The following is a 13,411-nucleotide window of genomic DNA, read 5'->3' as shown; positions in this document are numbered from 1 at the left end:
CTTGTTTTCGATGATTGCGTTTAGTGGGACACCGACAACAGAGCCCGTGACGCGATGAGATGAGGTTATGTCACGTGGCTGATACAGTCCGACCTCAAAGGCCCCTAGCTCGCACCAGGAGACGGCTGTTCCACAAGCCGCCCACATACGCAGACGAACACACGGACAGCACCCAATCCGTGGTGGCTGCAGTTGATGAATACAAAACACAGTTGCGAATAAACGAATAAGAAATTGACGCGTCTTGTGAAAAATGCTCATCGCTTCCGCTTCTCAAAGCAATTCGAGCCACACGCGAAATTGGCGTAGCAAGGGTTCTCCTAACTATCTCTCAAAAAGACCTCACTCGCACATTAACATCCACACAACGCACTACCGTTTCAGGCACTAGTAATAAGAAAAATAGACCGCCTAGGACCGTGGCTGGCCAGGTGCTCAGCAGCGAACCTCCGCGCTCGCTGGCGGATGACCTGGTTCGGTGCGCGCCAGATACTGAGGTGGCATCTCTACGTCTTCAGGTAACCTACGTCGGGACGGGATGGCGTCTCGGGGGCCTGCTCGCGCCTCCCGCCCACCGCCCGTAACAGCCATTATCGTCACGTCACGTCACGTCCAGGTGGCCGTCAGCCACTCGGTGTACATCCGCGGCGGGTCGGGTCAGGTCGGTCCGCCGCGGCCGACAGCTGTTCAGCCGCCCGCCATTTGTACTGGGTGAGCGGCGCCCGGCCGGCGGTGGCCGGGGCGCCGCTCCGTTCACTGGGCGTCGCCGGTGAACCGCGCACTGCCGCTGCTCGGCCCGGCAGTGATGTGCACAACTGCCCCCCTGCCCGCTGGGACCGCCCCACCAGCGGCGCGTCCCAGGAAGACTTCACTCACATGGGGCCGGGCCACATCTCCCGGCGCCGACAGTTGACCGGAGCCGGCTGACGCTGCGCCACAAACGCCGCTCCCTGTCGCTCCGTCCGCCGGCAGCTGCAGAGTCCGATCGAGATTGCACTCGGTCAGTGCGAGTGGCCTCGGCGCGCGGCGCGTCTTCTCTCTCACCTCACCTTGAATAGCACTTTATCCCTCTCACATTTCCCGGAGTCGCACACCGACGTAATAAATAGACCACTTCTCGCTCCGGGTCGCTCCTCAACACACAGCGTACTACTCGGACGGGTAGTAACGGCCTGTGTGACCGAACACAGTCCCAGCGTGCTGTCGGGTCACTGCCGCGTCACATACTGTCCCTGGGCCCGGTCACTGCCCTGACCGGACACTGCGCCTCTGTCCGGCTACTGGCGCACCCAGCGCCGTCGGTCACTGCTGCAGCAGTTTGGACGGCGACGGCCGGCCGCCGGCGCCCACCATCACGGACATGGCGCCGCTGCCGGCCGCCGGGAAGGAGCCGGGCGGCGCCAGCGCGGCCGGCCACCGTTTGAGCTGCGCGCCGGCCGCCTCGGTGGCCATCAGGATCTGCAGGCTGGGCAGCGAGTCGCCGTCGCCGCGGCCGCCGGCCGTGCTAGGGTCGCGGTCCTGCTCCTCCAGGAACCGGTCCATGTAGTCGCTGTGAGGGGAGGGGTGCGGACGGCGGTCAGCGGGCACAGGACACCCCACAGGGATATACACAGATACCAGGCGGCGGCACTCCAACAGGTCATACACATACATAGCGCTACTACACCTTTTTGCACTCAAAATAGGCATCTTTTCATTCAATTTCGGCGAATTGCATTCAATTTTAGCGATCTCTCATTTGCTTCGAATAGAGAGATCGCTAAAATTGAATGCAATTCGCCGAAATTGAATGAAAAGATGCCTATTTTGAGTGCAAAAAGGTGTATTATATCATGCCTAAATGACCCTGCATACGACAGCGTGCACCAGCTTCCCTTACCAGTAGGTAATTTTATATCGTTATATGGGCCACTTTCACAAGATTAGTGGCACCAACAAAGAAAAGCCCAGTTTACGTAAACATTAAAGGGACCCTCCCACCTTAACATTAGATTTGAGTTGAGATAGCCAAAATGGGGTCCCTGGCTCACAATTACCGGTTTCGGCACTCACAACATCGAGAAATGCCTTAAATCGGAAATATTGAATTTCAAAATTGCAGCATTTTGATTCAGAGGGGCTAATGCTTAGGAATACCCCTCTGAATGTGTGACGTCAGCGAACATATCTAACGATTTTTAAATGTTTGACTAAAACGTTTTGTAGCACACGGTGGTATATGCTATTTGCGCGCAACATCTGCCGCAAACGCCGCACTTCTAAAATAAAGTCGCTAGAAACAGCAGAGATCCCAAAAAAGTAAACAAAAGTAAAAGTCTAATATCTTGAAAACCGGTGAATATTTTTCGGTGAAATTTGGTATATATTCGTTTTCGCTCTTTCTGAACCGAGCGACATCACTTTCATGCCAATTCATAAACTTTTTTGAAGGTGGGAGGGTCCCTTTAATACAGTGAAATCTTTTTTTTTTTAGCAATGGGGGAGGGGAAAAGAATGATTTTACAAGGCTACTTGTTCGCACGTTCTAGGGTCGATTGCGCCATTTTGCATAAACGCACTATGCCTTTCATGATAGCAATTCGTAAAAGACGATTACTTACGTGACACCCGGATTTAATGCGTATTTCCTCTTCTCCATTTTTGTTTTGTTCGCAAACACGTCATGCCTTTCAGTCTTCTTCCAGAGATAATAGAACTGCACTAGCTCGCCCACTGAGCGGGTTCGAACCTGCACAAACAAAACGGAAAACCAAAGTAAGGTTGACATTCAAGTTTCAACTACCTATGTGAATTGCTAGTATGTCTCAAGGACAAAAATACATGTATTGATTCGGAAGCCCGAAACAGGGCCGGGCGTCTCCCACCTTTTGTTGTTGTATGGTGTAGAAGTCTTTGCCGTAGAAGCGCAGTCCGTTCTCGAAGTTGGCGCACTCCTCCTCCGACCACAGTGAGAGCGTGTCGATCTGCTGGTGATTGTTCATCTGGGTCCTCCGCAGAGCCTCCTCGACACTGTGGCCGCACTGCTGCAGCAGGAACAGAGCCTGGCGGGACACGGCGGCAGCGTCACACGACAGACAATGCATCGGTGTCCAACGCTCCCCGAGCCCACCAAAGCAACCGAGCCTGCTTGGGAACTTGATCTTCAGCGCTTATGCAGGACTCGACTCGATATTACCGGAGGCAGAAAGGTAAAAATATTCACTATCCCGGCAGGCGGTGGGCCTACCAGCCACCTTCCACACGGTGGGGGGGGGGGGCATTTTTTTGCCCCCCCCCCGTATCTCCGAAACTACTGGACGGATCAGGAAAATTCAAACGGCGTTTGATAGCCCTGTCAAATTTGTCGAAGGAAACCAAATTTCATTGACCTCAGGGTCACCGATGACGTCACAGGTCAGGTCAAAGATAAAATGTTTCACCGTTCACGGGGCTTCTAGGGAAAGCGCTATAACACCGAGTAAAACGCATTTTGTCGAAAATCAGCGATAAGGCGTCAGTTGCCTAGTACATATGTTGCTATTAGAGGTCACTGGTCATACCAGGTCAGGTCACAGGTCAGGTCACCAAAGGTCACAGGTCAGGTCACCAAAGGTCACCAAGGGTCACCACATGAGCCAGCTTTACTAAGGTTATGCGATGCATGTTTTATGGCCAGTTTTTCATTTCCAACTCAATGGTGTTGGTTATAAGACCATCAGGTACGGTTTAGGTCACTTTCTGGTGGAGGTCAGGTCAAGGTCAGGTCAAAAAAGGTCAAATTTCAAAGTTGATATTTTTGCATAAGATGGGTATCAATTCGATGCAGCTCGTCACGGGGAGTCTAATGGTGGTCTTTGTTTTGCGCTACGAGGTCTAGAATTGGTAAAAATTGAGTTTGAAAATTTGACGTCATCAATTTTGAACAGTTTTTTCCCTATAACTTGGCCAAAAAAAAGAGGTATCGATCTCAAATTTGGTATATAGATAGAAGGCGGTAGGGACTATCACATATATTCCGTTTTTTTCGAAATTCAGAAAACTTTCTGGATTTTTTGGCTATTATATTCAAAAAATCTATTTTTTGATTTTTAGGGGTCAAAATCCAAAAAATTCGAAAAACCGAAATAGCAGTTTTGTAGCCCTTTTGATTTCACACCTTTTATGTCAAGAACATTTTTCTGTATCTCTAAAGCTGTAGGCCTGACAGCTCTTCCCGCGAAACCTTTTTTTGGGTCGAAAATGGCAAAAATGACGTCACTCTGACGTCATTAGCGGCCAACCTATCATAGCTTTTGGAAAAATTTTTGGTCACCATGTGCGCTAGCTGCTCCCGGGAGGGTACTGAAAGTTTGGTGACGATCGGCGCAGCGGTTCTCGAGATATATTGAAAAAAAACTAAAGGGGGGGGGGCAAAAAATGCCCCCCCCCCACCGCCTGGAAGGCTATGACTTCATTGAATTATGGCAATGAAGTTGCACCGTCCATAACGTCTTTCGTTTATAACCTCTGAAGTTGTACACCGGTGTTAGTCAATTCGCCACAAATACGCCATCGGCCACAGACGGGTAGCTGGCCCCTCTTGCCGTACTCACCTGCTCGTTGTCCCTGATGTGGCAGCCGTTGGGCACGGCGGACACGCCCTTGGCCTGCTGCAGGCGGGCGTCCTGCACCTGACGCAGGTAGGTCTCCACGTCGGCGGCGCGGAGCACGGCCGGGTCCCAGAGCAGCCGGTCCTCGTTCTCGTAGGGCGGCGTGTCGCCGTACGGACTGAGACCGTCCGGGATGGCCGCCTGGTACACGCTGCCGATCATGATGGTCTTGCGCCAGTTGCTGTCCTCGCCCGAGCTCTCGGAGCTGTCCGACTCGTCGCCGTCGTCGCCGGCGGCCAGCGCGTCGTCGGCGGGCGCCTCGGAGCGCAGCGCCCGCTTGGCGGCGCCGGCCGGCTCCAGCTCCGGGTAGAGGGCCGACAGCGCCGAGCGGCGCGCCTTCTTGGCCGGCGGCGGCCCGGCCGCGTCCGCGCCGTCACGGTCGCTGGCCTCTGTCTCGGTGGCCGGCTCCTTCTCCGCCTGCCAACACAGGACGGTGTTGCATGACGTGACAGCAACTGATATCAAACCTTCAACAGTGATAGCTGTAAAACCTTGCTATGGTATCTTGATTCTATTGCGATAAAAAACGCTGCACAAGATGCACGCATAGGTATTTCACGCAATTTGTAAAATGGGGAAACGGCTGAGTTCGGGTATTGTAATGACAAAGTAAAGTAAGTAAAGGACAAAACAAAGTAGTTCGGACTCGGTGAATCACTGAGCAGCCCAGAGTTCTCTCACCTGAGCGCTGGCCGCCTCCTCCGAGGCCGAGCTGGACTGGGACGCCTCGGCGTCGTCGCCGTCGGCCGCCGCGTCCTCTCCGTCGCCGTCGGCGTCCGGCGTGGGGCTGGCGTCCGGTGCGGGCGCCGCGGCGTCGGCCGGGCCGCCGCCGTCCGGGTAGCGGCCGTACATGGCCAACAGCTTCTCGATGGGCATGTCCTGCTCCTGCTGCAGCAGGTCGGCCTCGTTCCGCTGCTGCTCGGCCGTCTCGTTTGCCTCGGCCTCGTCCAGCGTCCCCTCGTCGTCAAAGTCGTTGACCATCATGTCGACGGTGGGCTCGAACTCGCGGTCGCGGTCGCTGCCCGCCGGCGACGGCTGGTCGCGCCCGCTGGTCTGCTGAAATGAACAGTGGGATGGTGAGGGAGGTGGCTATCTGGCTCAGAAGAACCCAACACCTTATAGTCACACACAACCTCACCTAACTGGTTGAGAGTTAGCCTTTTCATTGACATGAAAAGCCAACTTGCTGAAATAACTCGTGTACATACTATGAAGCATAATTAGCATTTAGCACCTCTAAATCACTGCCCAATATATAAGAGTTTCTGTTGAGTACCCATCCATTTGTCCATACTCCACACCAGTCAAACCTCATACCAAATTTCAAATCAAAGGGCTTTTACAAACAGGTTTTCATAAATGGTGAAGGTACCTACTACCTAGACACCAGAAACTAAGTAATTTATAATGGCAATAACCAAAATCATACAGCAAAGTATACTTGAGCACAATACAATAGCCAAAATCTCATAATTCAAGAGCCAATAATTCAATACTTTTTCCTAAGTTTGCTTTGCTCAATGGCAATTACAAATCAAAGGGCTTTTACAAACAGGTTTTCATAAATGGTGAAGGTACCTACTACCTAGACACCAGAAACTAAGTAATTTATAATGGCAATAACCAAAATCATACAGCAAAGTATACTTGAGCACAATACAATAGCCAAAATCTCATAATTCAAGAGCCAATAATTCAATATCTTTTTCCTAAGTTTGCTTTGCTCAATGGCGGTGCTGAGATTGCTATAAAAACTGTTGTCCATGAGAACTGTCCATGAGAACAAAAACTGTCCAGGATAAGCTGGGGATTTTCATTCATAAGAGAAACTGGGTTATATTTTTACTGGTTTTAGGAAACCTTGGGCACATCAAGTACAAAATTGCAGTTATTGATGCTTATCATTTGTTTTCCTACAATACAAGGCTTTAGATTGTCCATAGATTTACAATTCAATTATTTGTTACATAGCAATTAGCACAATTCAATTATTTGTTACATAGCAATTAGCCATTGTAACTTTGGATAATCACAATGCAATGGATAAAATGTTGCATTTTCAAATGATTTTTCAAAACCTTTTAAGTCATCAGTAGCTTAAAATTAAGCTGATCAAGATCTGTCATTCATGCCTGCAGTGTTCACACTTTCGCCTGCTCCGAGATAATGCAAACTGTTGGAAAATGAGCACAACATTTATTAACCATAAAAATACCACCCCTCTCCGAGATTAAAAGTATGAAGTTAATGGATTGTAAAATAAATCAGTCAAAAACTTTTCGAAAAAGGAAAACAGGCACGCAGATTATCATAAACCACGCATGAGGCAATTACGACGCATTTCCCAATGTTTTTGTCGGATGTTTCCGAACTGCTGAAAAGGTTATAACTAGCCCTGAGTGGAATGTTACTTCCTCAAAGCATTTTTATTCCCGAAAAAATACCAATTATATCAGAAATAGAATAAACACCTACCTCTGACATGTTGAAAAGGCGCCACAAAAAGCACAAAAAGATACATACACAGTAGTGATGAATGAAGCATCATATTATTGTCGTTGGTAATGTTACTGAAAATATCAGTATAAAATGCTGCTTATTTAGAACTCGTAGCGGTATTGAAATAAACAATTAACTATGAGAAAATATTTGAATAAATGTATCACATACCTGTCGGCTGTCCACAACTAATGCAATATAAACGCTCTAGAGCCGCAATATTTTCCGTGCATGGGCCGATAGTAAGTGCATAGGCATGTATTCCCCATCCTCAGGAATACTTCATCCATGGCATAGGTATGCAGATTACAGGCTGTATACGCATCTGTATATCTATGGGTATATCTAAGGCATATCTACACGCGGGCGGCAAGGTACATTTACATGAATTGGCTATTTTGATCCATGACACCAATTCATTTGGGCGTGGGGACATAACTACATGTATACAGTATATGTATCCGACGCTGTTCACAATATACGTCAACGACATGCCACTAGAAGTCTCAAGCAATATGAAGATGTTCGCGGATGACACGAAGCTATATAAGCCACTGACAAATCCATCCGAACGTGGTGCTGGTCTGCAGGGTGATCTGGACGCTCTGGCACGATGGTCCTCAAGGTGGCTGCTGCCGTTCAACGCAGGAAAGTGTAAGGTGATGCACATGGGCTCAAGAAACCCTGCACACGAATACAGGCTAAACGGGACGCCCATCGCCGTGGTAGACGAAGAAAGGGATCTGGGGATCATAATCGACTCTGAGCTGAAGTTTCACTCCCAAACGGCCGCGGCCGTTTCAAAAGCCTCGCAGCTGCTCGCAGTCATCAAGCGATCCTTCGCTCACATCGATGAGACGACCCTACCCTTGCTCTACAAGGCTCTCGTCCGCCCCTTTCTGGAGTTTGGGAACGCCGTCTGGGGACCGTTCAGCAAAGGAGACCAGAAACGCTTAGAAAAGGTCCAGAGACGCGCCACGCGTATGGTGGAATCCATCAAGCACCTTCCCTACCCCGAGCGTCTGAAGCGGCTCCGACTACCGTCGTTGCTCTACCGCCGCCGCAGGGGAGACATGCTGACGGTCTACCAGCTGTTCCACGGTGGAATCGATGTGCCGCCAACGACCTTCTTCACCAAGAACGAGACCGAGCTGACGAGAGGACACGGATGGAAGCTGCTCAAACCCCGAGCTGTGACTCTCGCCCGACGAAGCAGCTTCAGTGTCCGCATCATCAAGGACTGGAACGCTCTACCTGCTGAGGTCGTATCGGCCGAAACACTCTCGACATTCAAGGCACGACTTGACCATCACTGGACCCACCTAATGTATGTCATGCCACAACCTTACGAGTCCTGAATGTCTCTGCAAGTAACTCGGTGAGAACGGGACCTATAGGCCAAGTGGCCTTTTCTATCCCGATGACCTTCAAGGTAAGGTAAGGTAGGTAAGGTATACCTATAGAGGGAGTGACGGAGAGAGGGGGAAGAGAGAGAGAGAGGGGGGAAGAGAGAGAGAGAGAGAGGGGGAAGAGAGAGAGAGAGAGAGAGAGAGAGAGAGAGAGAGAGAGAGAGAGAGAGAGAGAGAGAGAGAGAGAGAGAGAGAGAGAGAGAGAGAGAGAGAGAGAGAGAGAGAGAGAGAGAGAGAGAGAGAGAGAGAGAGAGAGAGAGAGAGAGAGAGAACAAACTCCTAAATACAGTGTGCTCTGCGTCATGCCCTTGCAGCAGTTAGACAACGGATAATTAGGCAGATGGAATGAAAGAAAGAAATTAGCCTTGGTGCATACATTTCCTATTCAAAATAAATCAGATCACATCTTCCGATTACAAACCGCAATACAAATAAAGCGTTACAAGAGACCGGTCAATTATATTGTTTACAAATGTTCCTCAGTTATCCATCAACTCACAGCCCAGCATCCTGATGATCGATACCAATAAAACTGGTCTACTGGAAGCACAATAGCATCCTACAAACATATCCCTTTGTTTCTGATAATGGAGCACATGGTGCAGTGATTCGAAAGGGCCTACAGATAGTTGAACAGTGGTACACATCATTGTTAAGCGACCTAACCAGTCAGGTATTGGTGCGTCCCTAGTTGGTGATTGAGCGGTGCAGCCTCCGGCGGGGGCGGGGGCGGAGGCGGACGACCGGCACGCGCTGCCGCCTCCTCCACAGTCATGCCGTGCACTTTGCGACAGTGTTTGCCCAGGATAGCCGCCGTCTTGAAGGCCTTCAGGCAGAGCGGACACTCGTGGGGCCGCCGCTCCGAGTGTTTGCTCATGTGGCTGTTGAGTTTCCCCTTGGTGACGAACCCATCGCCACAGAACTCGCAGACGTAGGGCCGGTCGCCTGTGTGACTGCGCATGTGGATCGTCATGCTGTAGCGCTCCTTGAAGCCCTTCTGGCAGAGCGGGCACACGTGCGGCCGCAGTGCCGAGTGCACGCGCTGCTTGTGGAGGCGCAGGTTGGCCGAGCAGCGCGTGGCGTGGCCGCAGATGTCGCACTGGTAGGGCCGCTCGTCGGCGTGGATACGCGCGTGGATGTCCAGGTTGTTCTTCCAGCGGAAGCACTTGCCGCAGACGGAGCACTGGTAGCTGCGCTCTCGGTGCTGCGAGCTGTGCTTGCGCAGCTTGGAGGCGGCCGCGAACACGGCTCCGCAGGTGCGGCAGATGTGCGCACGCGGCTCGTGATGAGACCGGTTATGGACGCTGAGTCGCGCCAGCGTGGCGAACGACTCGCCACAGGTCTCGCACGTGTACTGGGTGCCCGGGGTGGAGGGCACCGCCGCCTCTGCAGCGGCCACTGGCTGTGAAGGGCCGCAGGTGCAGGGGGCTGCTGGCCGCCCGCCGTCCGCCGGGTCCAGGCCGCCCTGTGAGCCCTCACCGGTCCCCAGCCGGCACTGGCAGACCGGACACGGACCGCCGGCGCCGGTCGCTGTCGCCGACTCCAACTGTGGCTGCTGGGGCAGCTGTGGCTGTGGAGCCGGCTCTGACTGTGACTGTGGAGCCGGCTCCGTCCGAGTCTGCAGAGCCGGCTCCGACGCCTCCAGCTCGGCGGCCAGCTCCTGCGCCACGCACTTGTGCCTCTTCAGCGCCCGGCCGTTCACGAACTGACGGTCACACTTGACACACTGCTCCCGCTTGGCGCGGTGGCGGTTCATGTGCTTTTGCCAGTAGAACCTGATGCTAAACGACTTGCCACACTCGTCACACCTCAGGTTCTCCGACGGTTTGTGCATGGCACTGACGTGCCGCTCCAGTGACTGTTTGCGCTTGAACACTTTGTCACACTGGTCACAGGAGAACCCAACCGCGTCGCCAGCAGTGGCAGACATCTGACTGGGCGCTGCTGAGTCTCGTACGTCTGAGTCCGAACAACCATCCCCTGGAGCTCCCGCGTCGCCGTCCGATACAGGCGGTTCGTCTGGAGACCGATCCTCACCAGAGATCAGTCCGTCCTCGTCCGACCTCTGCCACTCCTCCTCGCTCTCCACCCTGTGCTCAGCCGGCCGGCGACCCTCCAGCGTACCGCCGTCCTGAGTCCGTCCGTCACCGGCCACAGGCGCGGGCTCCACGGCGCGCTCGGCGGTCCGCCCGGCAGCCAGTGCCGCCAGCGTGCGCCGCAGCTCGGCCGCCGCCGGCGCGCCGTGGGTGCGCAGGTGCGCGGCGTACCGGTGCGCGCGGGCGAACCGGCGCCGGCAGACGGGACACCGGTGCCGGCGCAGACTCTCCGCGACGCCGTGCTGCGCCAGCTTATGTGCCACCAGCTTGGCGGACGAGCTGAAGGCGGCCGGGCAGCGCCGACAGCGGCTGAGCAGTGCGCCCTGGTGGGCGGCCAGCGCGTGCCGCCGCAGCGTCTGCCAGCCGGAAAAGCTGCGCCCACAGGCGGCGCACGGCAACCGATCGCCCTGCAGGTGGGAGCTCAGGTGGGCTGCCAGGGCGCGCCGGTCCGACACCTGCGCCGGGCAGAGGCTGCACTGCAGCTGGATAAAGTCCCCCGGCACCTGGCGGCATGATCACCACAGGCTGTCAGGCTATGATCAAAAGTGAATCTTGGGACATTGGGCCACCTCTTTGCAGTGTCATCAATGTTTTCAAATGCTAACAACAATGAATTTCCTTATAGAGCTCAGGAGCATGCCACCCAATGAAGATAGGACTGAAGTGAAAATGAAGATCAAACACTGAAAATGAAGATTCACTCACCTGAAAACTGTGTTTGGCGTCAGCACATTTGTTCAATCCCTGCCTGATTCTGCTTGCCAGCATGTAATGGTAATCAACTCTTTGAAAAAGGCTGGCACAGCTGTGGCAAACTGAACTCACTTCTAGTGATACACCATCTAGTTCAACAGAGGGCCTCTGAGAGAAAGGTGCCAGCTGAGAGGACTTCAGAGCTGGATCACTAGTATACTGGCCACAAATGATGCATTGTACAGCAGGTGATGTGTTTGTGCCTGTAGGGGTTAGCAGGCAGAGATTTTCTGACTGGGGTGGACTGGATGCCTCTCCTGTCATGGGAACACAGAGAACATTACTTGCACTGTATCCAGCTGGTTCCACATAGCTGGCTTGTGAAGGTTCACCATCTTCCTGAGGGGTTGGAACACCCCACTGAACTACAGATGCTGGGAAACCAGAAGCAGCCATATTGCTACCTGAAAAATATAAAACAACGATGTCTGTCTCTTGAATTGCATTGATCAACAATTACTGAGAATCACTAATTTTTCCTTAACAAAACGCATACTTTTCCTTGCTCCTTGATCTCAATCTCAGCCCTGACCATGCATGTATGATCTGAGCACCTTGATCTGAGCTGACCAGAGACCTATTGCACCAAACTATCTAGCTAGGCAAAAACAAAAACAAATTCAGAGTTAGCCTAACTAGCAGTGGTAAACTATTCTGCACTAGCCCATAACATAGGCCTACAGGTGCTTGGTAAAATTTATAGGTAAAATGTCACAGCAGAGTCTTGGAGTGGGTGTACAGTGCAACATAATTCAAGGATTGGTGCCAGATGATTTTGGTGCAAGAGTCCTCAGCCTCAGGTATGTAAAAACTGGCAGCCTGTCTTGGACACTGCAGGGCCCGGGGAGGTATCCTACAGCTCTCCCCGGGGCCAGGACGGCATATGCCAATTGCCATGGAACGGCACAGTCTCGGTCTGGCCAGACGGGCCGTTGTACAAAGTTAGGGGGGAGGCCGCAGGCTGGCGGAGCGCGTGTGGTCCAGCTGTAGTGGTCAGAAGGTCTGTCTGGGTGGTGGGGTTGCGCGTGGGACCTGGTGTGTGTGTGTGTGTTTATTTCGGTGATGCTCTGTTTTGTTTTGTTTTGTTTGAGGGGTGACATGTTACAAGTTCATAAAGCTCTGCACGGGCTCCAGTCAGTTGACCTCAGTGAACTTTTCACTGTTAAACCGAATCGTCAGATAGGGTCAGCTTTTAAACTGTATAAACGCCGATTTGCAACTTCTAAACGAGAACACTCCTTCTCACAACGGGTAATCAACAAGTGGAACAAGCTAACTGAACAAGTTAACACAGCAAAAACCATGATCCAATTCAAAAGGGAGTTCGACAAGCTGATGGCAACCACGAGGAATCATGAGACATGAAGTGCAAAGTAACAAAAGTAACAGATAGACGAGATATGGGCGTCCTATGGGCCAACTGTGGCCTCCTTAGCCCATTACCATCCTTATTCCTTCCTTATTCCTGTTGAAGAGGTGCCTCGTAATGAGTTTATGCTTTTGCACCAATTCAACTTTATTTCTGTCCATTGTCCATGCCCATAATCATAAATAAATGACAAACAAACAAACAAACAAAGGGCCATATCAATATCCTGCAAAAAATACCTTCCAAATCCCCCCAAACCTACTAAGATCATGATGCTTTACAGATTGCTCATTGCCCTCATTGGTGTACAATATTATGGTTGACTTTTCCTCTTTAAATTTCATTAGTTGTATCCTTATCCTAGATGTAAATTTACATCAATAAACAGATATTTCGATTCAACAGAGCAAACATGAATTTTACTTCATGCAGTGCCAACATATCAATAAATTGTAATACAAATAGCATATTAAGGTACCTACTTTTCAAAATGATATTGTAACCAAAAGAGATGAGAATAACATATGGGTAAATAGGGCTTCGAACATTGATATGATCTCCCACATAAAAAAAGCAAAATGTAAAAATACAATGCTCATAGCCGCTCATAGCAGCATGTCAAGAATTATGTTCTATTTCTTACGGCTTTCGGCACGC

The 13,411-nt window shown here is 51.6% G+C and overlaps 2 protein-coding genes across 3 annotated transcripts; both read right to left on the bottom strand.

Moving 5' to 3' along the window:
• Position 1: 1 nt before the first annotated feature.
• Positions 2–7,182, bottom strand: LOC122366151 (mesoderm induction early response protein 1-like). Of its 2 annotated transcripts, none has more exons than XM_043338026.1 (6): positions 7,104–7,182; positions 5,310–5,681; positions 4,572–5,045; positions 2,865–3,041; positions 2,601–2,728; positions 2–1,549 (listed from the first exon to the last, which is right to left on the bottom strand). In XM_043338026.1, the coding sequence occupies exons 1-6, from the start codon at positions 7,110–7,112 to the stop codon at positions 1,303–1,305; spliced, it is 1,407 nt and encodes a 468-aa protein (XP_043193961.1). In that variant the 5' UTR covers positions 7,113–7,182; the 3' UTR covers positions 2–1,302. The 2 variants fall into 2 exon arrangements, with proteins under 2 accessions (XP_043193961.1, XP_043193960.1); XM_043338025.1 differs by having other exon boundaries at positions 5,310–5,684; positions 7,104–7,169.
• A 1,718-nt stretch (positions 7,183–8,900) lies between these two features.
• Positions 8,901–13,342, bottom strand: LOC122366148 (zinc finger protein 628-like). The gene is made up of 3 exons (XM_043338019.1): positions 13,237–13,342; positions 11,338–11,789; positions 8,901–11,135 (listed from the first exon to the last, which is right to left on the bottom strand). The coding sequence occupies exons 2-3, from the start codon at positions 11,779–11,781 to the stop codon at positions 9,198–9,200; spliced, it is 2,382 nt and encodes a 793-aa protein (XP_043193954.1). The 5' UTR covers positions 11,782–11,789; positions 13,237–13,342; the 3' UTR covers positions 8,901–9,197.
• Positions 13,343–13,411: the final 69 nt, after the last annotated feature.

This window comes from Amphibalanus amphitrite, unplaced genomic scaffold (assembly GCF_019059575.1).
Source record: "Amphibalanus amphitrite isolate SeventyFive unplaced genomic scaffold, NRLGWU_Aamphi_draft 000788F_arrow, whole genome shotgun sequence".
Taxonomy (NCBI): Eukaryota; Metazoa; Arthropoda; class Thecostraca; order Balanomorpha; family Balanidae; genus Amphibalanus; species Amphibalanus amphitrite.
The sequence above is the reverse complement of the archived record's forward strand: the minus strand, read 5'-3'. Positions and strand labels throughout refer to the sequence as shown.